General features: G+C 42.3%; 1 protein-coding gene across 1 annotated transcript in view; it reads left to right on the top strand.

Moving 5' to 3' along the window:
- Window positions 1-8008, top strand: part of SEMA3E (semaphorin 3E) — a 267502-nt gene extending 259494 nt beyond the window's left edge. Inside the window, exons 16-17 of the mRNA XM_019509507.1 lie at window positions 1085-1224; window positions 3423-8008. Coding sequence (XP_019365052.1) covers window positions 1085-1224; window positions 3423-3872 — 590 coding nt within the window. The 3' untranslated portion in view covers window positions 3873-8008. The remainder of the gene's footprint in view (window positions 1-1084; window positions 1225-3422) is intronic.
- Window positions 8009-8242: the final 234 nt, after the last annotated feature.

Raw genomic sequence — 8242 nt, 5'->3', positions numbered from 1 at the left:
ACCCTGGGGGGTTTTAAGAGGAGGTTAGATAAACACCTTGCTGGGGTCGTTTGACCCCAGTAATCTTTCCTGCCATGGCAGGGGGTCGGACTTGATGATCTACTCAGGTCCCTTCCAACCCTAGAAACTATGCAACTATGTGGCTGCAAACTACATTTGGAACCTAACACTTACAAATATAAGTGAAAGAGATCATGATGAGTTTCAAGTCCCATGTTCCTGGGACAGAAACTGTTTGTAGGCTGGTATCAAGGAAACACTTCTTCTTCACTCCACCTATTGTAAAACAAATATTTTTATTAAGGCTTTATAGAGTCCACTGGTCTGTTCTAGGTGTTCCTCCTTTGTGTTTTCTAAGTTTTGCTATATGTGGGAGGCCAAGAATGTGTCAACTAGTTATTTTCAAGTGCAACTTTTGTAGTATCTGGGTGCTACCATACACACACACACACACACACACACACACACACACACACACACACACACTGGGCCCATGTGATGGTAATCTATAGGTGTACATATTCTGGATATTAAATAAAAAGTGCAGATATTCATAGGCCTTTCAGCCTCTGATCCTGTAAAGAACTGAGCACTTTGATCCTAATCCAGCTGGGTAGTTTTTCCATACTTACATTTAAGTCTGAAGGTGTCCCATCGGCTTCATAGACTTAAAATTAAGCACATGTACAAATCGTTTGTGGATTGAGGGCAGAGTGCTTAGTACCCAGGTCTGAGCCCTGTTATACATGTGTAAACATCAACTGTTAGTTATGTATTATTTTGATAGGATGTATATCTTAGTGCTCTGTCTTAGGGCTGAGGTGAAGCTTGCTCTTACATCCCACTGGAGACACTAATTACTGAGGGTGCTCCAGGAATATGATCTTTACTGGTCTTTACTTAGTCTTTACTGAGCACTAAGTTCCAGTCCCTAGATTGAGAGATATGAGCCAAATTTCATTTTAGTAATGGATGTCAAAGGAATCCTTGAAAAGTCCAATATAAAGATGCCCTAAATGAAGGTGACAACATTTATTATTATGAGGGTGACTGGTAGATAACAAAATCTTATTTTTCTGCACAGGAGAAGCTCTGGAGAAGACGGAAGAGCGACTGGTCTATGGAATAGAGTATAATAGCACACTTCTGGAATGTATCCCTAGGACGTTACAAGCAAAGGTGATCTGGTTTGTACAGCGAGCCCGTGACTCCAGAAAAGAAGAGGTAACTTTCCATATAGTTCTAGTTTCATCATTTTTACTAAATCAGTTTGTTGTGTTAGGGAAATTGTAGGTTAAAAAAAACAATTCCCCTCCCCCCCTGGCCGCCCCGCAAAATAGCTGGTGTCAGCAGGTGTCATGTACATACATTCATATATATTTGAACCATTTTAATTATGCAGGGAATCAGATTAGATAAACAGGCCAGAAAATTTCACCCAGTGATTCCTGCTTGAAGCTGAATAGTTCGTAGCTGAACTTGCGCATGCTTTTAAAAATGCAGCCAGTCTTGATTTACAGCCTCAGTAGGCATATCTGCATGTTCATTAATGTACCATAATTACAGCACATTAAGTTTAGTACCTGTAATGACAGTTACTAACTTAATGTGCCATAATTAGTGCTACTGCGCATTAATGTAGATAAACGCTTTTTTAGTGATGTTATTGAGCATTAGACTAATGGACATTAGTGCATTAGCATTGGTTTTGCCCACTGTGCTTTGTAGAAATAGTCGTCTTTGCCTTAAATGTCTTATGTAGATGCACCCGGTGTGATGCAGAGTCTGTTCCAATGGGAAGCTTTTTTCCCTGTTTAAAAATGTCCACTTTATTTCCAGTTTGAATTGGTCTAAATTCAACTTTGATCTATTGTTTTGTGTTGTTCATCTATTACATTAAAGTGACCTCTCATCTCGGATATCTTCTTCCTTTGTATATACCCAGAGACTGTGATCAAGTTATCTGTCTATCTGATGTGCTCATAGTGCCCCCATTAGCATAAATGCCCTATCACCCTGAGTATATTTATCCTGACAGCATCCCTATGATATACGGCAGTATCATAGTCTCCGTTTTACAGATCCAGACCTAACTACATTGTTGGTGTTTAAAGCTGGCATTTTAGTTTCTGTTGAAGTCATTGAACCCTTAACACAGTTGTCACCGACTGTGTAGGTACCTTAAAACCTTAAGAACAAATCCTGACGTTGCTGAACTCCTCAGATCCCAGGTAGTGCCTAAGCCCTACCAGGATTCTGCACCCATTTTGCCTGTGCAGTCCTAATTAAATAGACATTTTCAGGGAACACTGTATTGGATTGGGCCTCATGCAAAAGCCAGCAAGGTATAAGAATATTTTGAGAAGGCTTGGGGGAAACAGGATGGAGGCATATGTGTTAGGCAACTCATCTGACAGAACTTACCTGGGAGGCAAGGAGATCTGCTTTCAAATTACTACTCTTCCTGGTTGAAAGCAGGAACCTAACCACAAGATCTCCCACATGCTTGGAGAGTGTCCTAACCACCAGGCAACTGGGTCATCTAGTCCCCTGCCTCGCTTGGTAGCTTCTGTCAGAGGTGGATCCAGGGTTGGCGGGAGGGGGCACAGCCACCCACCTTCAGCTGAGTGCCATATATAAAATGAATTCTCTGAGCTTCCTGGCATATCAGCCTATGTCCTGCCATGTCCTGCTGCCATGAGCTCTGAACTTACCAGTTGATTGGCACAGGCTTTGGCCAGAGCCCTTGCTTTCACACAGGTCTGGAGCCCGGTGGTGAGCACCACTGCCATTCGACCTCCCTTCCTCCCCTCTGCCACTGAATTCAGCAGCAGGAGAGAAGAGGGGACAAGTGGTGGCAGTGGTACGTACCTCCTGGGCCTTGAAGCTGCATGAAAACATTAGTTCCAGCCAGAGCCTGGGCTGATCTGCTGGTGACCTCAGAGCTCATAGCATTTATGGAATGACTGAAGGGCCACGCAATGATACCGCTGCGCCCCTTTCACATACACCCCAGATCAGTCCTGGCTTCTCCGAATCGATGCAAGGGGACCTGCATGGCAATATGGGTATTTAGCTCGGGGCTGAGCATCCATTAGGAAGCAGACAGCTTAAAAAACCGTACTGAAACACCTACATTTTTTGAGATTTAGCCCTGAGCCACTTGCTTATGCTCACACAGGAAATCCCTGGCAGAGGGCAGGGCTCTCAAGTCCTAGACTTGCAATCTGCTCCTCTAAGTTAAATCCTGTAGTTGCTCACAGGCTAAGTTACAGCACTCACACACCTCTGCATTTGTGGCTAAGTCTGTAGGATGCATTTGATGAATGGTGTTTCCCTGGTCTTTTTAGTGCAGTGTTGCATTTTTATATTTGCACCACAACTGCATTAATAAAACAGAGCATTATTTGTTCATTTCTCAGGTAAAGACAGATGACAGAATAGTCAAAATGGACCTTGGCCTCTTGTTCCTAAAACTGTACAGGATGGACGCGGGAACATATTTCTGTCAGACAGTGGAACACAGCATTGTTCATACAATCAGAAAAATCACCCTGGAGGTGGTGGAAGAAGAACGTGTAGATGAGATGTTCAACAAAGACTATGAGGAGGACGTCACTCATAAAATGCCATGCCCAGTGCACAGCAGCATCCCTCAAGCATCAAAGCCATGGTACAAAGAGTTTCTGCAGCTAATAGGCTACAGCAACTTCCAGAGGGTTGAGGAGTATTGTGAAAAGGTGTGGTGCACGGATAAGAAGAGAAAAAAGCTAAAAATGTCCCCATCCAAGTGGAAGTATGCCAACCCCCAGGAGAAGAAAGCACGCAGGTCAGACCATTACCGCCTCCCCAGGAACACTGCTGACTCTTGATGGACAAAATCTATTCACTGTTTCTCAGAGAATTTTTATTTGGACCTAAGGGATAAGGGGAAATAAATCTTGGTTTTGGGTAACTGAAACAGGTTTATATATAAAAGAAATAATAGGACTGAAAACAGAAGAGTATTATGGTAAGTTATAGCTTACATTCATGATGACTGTTCAGAAGCATTTAAAAAAAATCTGCTTAAGTAGCTGTTTCTAAATAGGTCATTGCATACAGAGTTTTTCTTTTCAGGACAACTTCATATTTTTGAGTGCTTTAATGAGTTTCCCATACAGACTATGTTTATGCTGTGTATTGTTGCATATTATGGGGATATTGAAGTCAACTCAAATAGCTGCACATTGACAAGCAAAAGACAAAAATGTGATATTTTGTTTCGTACGTTTTCACAAATTTCTGATTGCTTCTAAAAGCAGCACATCATAAAACCTTAGTTTTCCCCTGTGGCCTGCTTCAATTCAAAAGATACAGGTTTTCATAGTGTGGTGTACTGCTATTTCTAAAGAGGCTGAAGGGACCTTCCCTTTTACTTCTCATTGGTACTTGTCTTTGCCAGTCATTTACAAAGCACAGTGTACTCCTATCACAGCTAAGTAGTATTGCCATGTAACTCAGTGTATGTCAAATGCATGCACAGATCACAAATGGAATGACATTTTTCAGTGTAACTCTGTAAGAAGTGGACAGATAATGGTTTAGCCAGAGTATAAGTCACAGTCATAATGCTGGACAAGTGGCTCAATAACTGACAGGTTTACAGGACTGCCCTGCTCTGATAAAAAGAAGTCATTTCCTTGTTGTGTTGTATATTTTCTCTAGAAATGTATGTACTGAAGCATACCTACCTCCTCCCAATAAACAATACGTGTATTTCCAGCATGTAAATAAATTCTGCATGTGCTGAAATCACAAGTGTTTAGAAGGCAGAGATGTAAGCTACTTGCATTGGAAAGACAGCATTCAAAGATAGAATGAATAAGGCAGAAAGTGTCATGTGTTTTGGTGTAGCAGGCACTCATAAAACAGAATGGTAGGTAAAAATATCACAAGCAGTGTGCCTATATAACATTCCTATAGTATTTCCCTAGTTTCTTGGTTTGATTCAAGGAATTCTTAACCTGGTAGGTGATCTCCTCTCAGCATGGCTATTGCTAAGAAACTCATAGCTGCACTTGTGAATACTGGGAAAACTATGGGGAGAAAGTTCGAAAGAACCCGGGCATCTGAGTAGCATTGAAAAGTTATACAAAGTTTTAAGTGCAATTCCCATATTCTTCTTGAATATATAAAGTACCTTGAAGCATGAATCACTTGAGAAGTTGGGATAAAAAGATATACTAAACCTATAGTTGTCTTTAGAAAAAAAAAAAAGGATTCACAAATGATATTGCTGGAATAGTCAAGCTGAGCATGATTTCTGCGAGGTGCTATTCCATCTGCTGAGATGGGCTGTAATTAAGTTAATGATTATTGACTAAACCATTGTGTTGTCATACCAGATAGACCCACTGATCCAATCAAAATCTTACCCAGCATTGATGAATAGCTGGACCCACTTCAGTTTGCTGGCATGTCTCCATTTTTGTTGTATATTCTTCTGGGATGTTCCGAGCAGGAAAAATGGTTCATGTCCAGTGCTGACTTCTAAGCGGGAAACAGAGTCTGGGATTAATAGGAGTTAGTATTCTAAGTGGTATAGATTTGTTATTAACCTAGCAATCCACTGGAGGTCATTACTGTCCACTCCAGTGTCTTTAAATCATTCTGTATGTGGAATGAACAAAACACTATGTCTGAGAGAAGGTACCTGCTCCTGGGATCAGTCTAATGCCAGCTGCAGAGTGAGCTCGGCTAGGATCTTATCTCTTCAAAAGCATCATTTTCTGAGAGCAGAAGGTATCCACTGTTCAAAAAGATACTCTGTGCAACCTGCCAGCAAACAGAAGCAGAAGGGAAAAGAGGATATCATCTTATGTCATTTAAAGAGACAGATAAACCTCTCTAGCTTCTAGTTAGTTTAAGTAGGAGACACGCTTATCTGCATTGTGTATAGCTAGAGTGTCTGTCTCACTGGTCCAATGGCAACACAATGCAAGAGGTCAGAGCTCTGGATTGTGCTCCCTTAACCAACAGAAGCTCCCAGCATTATGGAAAAGGCATGAGCAGCCCCTGTGGGGAATAAGGAGCATCTTGTAACTCACTCAGTTGTGGATTTTTCCATCTGGTGCAAGTGCCCGATTCAGGAATCCCTAGATAAATTTGGCCATCAGTGCCAGTTTGGGTTTAAAGAAGCTTAGTTCCATTTAGGACATATCTATTCTCTGCCTACATAAATCATCCTAGCATTGAGCTATAGGGCATAAGGGAAGATAACGTATGTGCTTGCAGGTATTTTTGTCTGCTAATTCTGTTTAAACAATGAGGTAAGCAAAATCAGACTGGCATTGTGCATTCTTAGATTCCCCCAAGTAGCTCGTGCTTGCAACATCACTGGAGTCTTCTGAGGGGGTTGTACAAATGATCTCAAGCAATTTTAACATGATGTTGAACCAACCTTCACTCTTAATGTCTAGAGCAGTGGTGTCAAACTCATCTAGCCCCACAGGCCAGTCAATGGGCTACATGAATGGCAAAGGGCCAGGCCTGTGGGCCAGATCACCAGACCACCCTCACCATGCCCCTCCACCTCTGCCCCTGTGCCCAGTGCACCCCATGTAATGTCCGCCCCAACTGGTCCAGATCACACAGCACCTGTTTTGGCTAGATCAAGACTGCATCATGTGACACCCATGCAGGGCTGGTCCAGGACGTGTGTGCCATGCCTGCTCTGGCTAGTCTGGGATCTGGGCTGCATGCACCAGCCACCCTGGATTGGGCAGGGTGGGTGCTGTGGGCAGCAAGTATCTCAGACTAGCTGGAGCATGTGTATATGCAGCATGTGTCTTGGACCATCTGAGGGAAGTGTCATGTGCTGCACACATGCCAGACAAGCTGAGATAGGTGCTATATATAGCATGGTTCTCCGACTGGCCGGAGCAGATGCCACGTGCAACACATGTCCTGGCTTGGCCAGGGGGGATGCCATGTGCAGCGTGAGTCCTGGGCTGGCTAAAGCATGTGCTGTTTGCGGCACATGTCCTGAGTCCTACACAAGAGGCCGCTCCACTGCACATCAACTCTGGACCCATGGGCTGGACGATGGGGCTCCACAGGCCATATCTTTGACACCCTTGATCTAGATAAATAAAGAATAATAGGTGAGATCTCAGGGGTTAGTAGGAAACAAATTATCCCTGCCATCAGAAGTCACCAAACATAACATCACTGAGATCTTTAAAGGGAAGAATAATATCCAGAGGGGTTGGGATTGTTGGGGAGAGTATAGTGGCTTTCACAGCAGAAAAGAAAGAGATCTGTGTTACAGTATTAGAAGAGGGTTTCTTATTCACATTGCTGGCCACTGACAGCCACCAGGACTCTCTTAAATTCTCTGGGACCCATAACAGCACAAACTGGGTAGCCATAGCAGATCTCCTCTGGTCTAGGTCTGAACTGAAAAGTTGTAGAATGTATTGTTTGCTCCACTAATGAGGAACTGTAGCATCTACTGATAATCAAGAATAATGCTGGTTGAATCTTTATTTCTTCTAGTAATAAATATGTTGTCAAATGGTCCTGTGCTAAGGACTAATGTCCTAGCATTTAGAGACGAGCTTAACAGAGCTTTAGCCTGAGGGAAATAACACAGTTGCATGTATAATTTTCCCAGATAATAGATGGCAATGAGGTGGTTCCTATATAGAATTCCTGTTTCATAAGTTTTTAGTTTGCAGGAGCAAGTCTGGGGATCTTTAAGCCTTCATCATTACCAGTGACTTATGAAAGTATAAACTCTTGCTTAAAATTGAATATGATGCCTGAGAAAGAAAAGCAAGAATACCAATTGTGTATTTGAGTCAGGTAAGCACAGAGGTTCTTATATTGCAGGCAACGTTATTTAAAATGCTTCTTTGTGTATATATGGGGGCATTGTCTGTTGTTTTCATTATGAATTTGATGTATTTTGTATGTGCATGAAGTTGCCTGATTATATAATGAAGTACAATATTTGTTGATCTGATCTGTATTGTTTCTCTTTATTTTGGCGAGGAAAAGAAGGTAATGGCCTTATGTTTTCACTGACATCCTAAGGGGTACATAATCCTCTCTCAATAATATTAACAGCTACCATTTACATAACACTTTTTATCCATACATCTCAAGTACTTTATAAATGGAGGTCACCCCGTTTTGCAGACACGAGGCAGTAAAATGATGCGCCCCAAATCACCCAGCAAGCCATTGGCATAACAAA

This window comes from Gavialis gangeticus, unplaced genomic scaffold (genome assembly GCF_001723915.1).
Source record: "Gavialis gangeticus isolate Ggan-Ray unplaced genomic scaffold, GavGan_comp1, whole genome shotgun sequence".
Taxonomy (NCBI): domain Eukaryota; kingdom Metazoa; phylum Chordata; order Crocodylia; family Gavialidae; genus Gavialis; species Gavialis gangeticus.
Note: the sequence above shows the minus strand (reverse complement) of the source record. Positions and strands in the feature narration are given on the sequence as shown.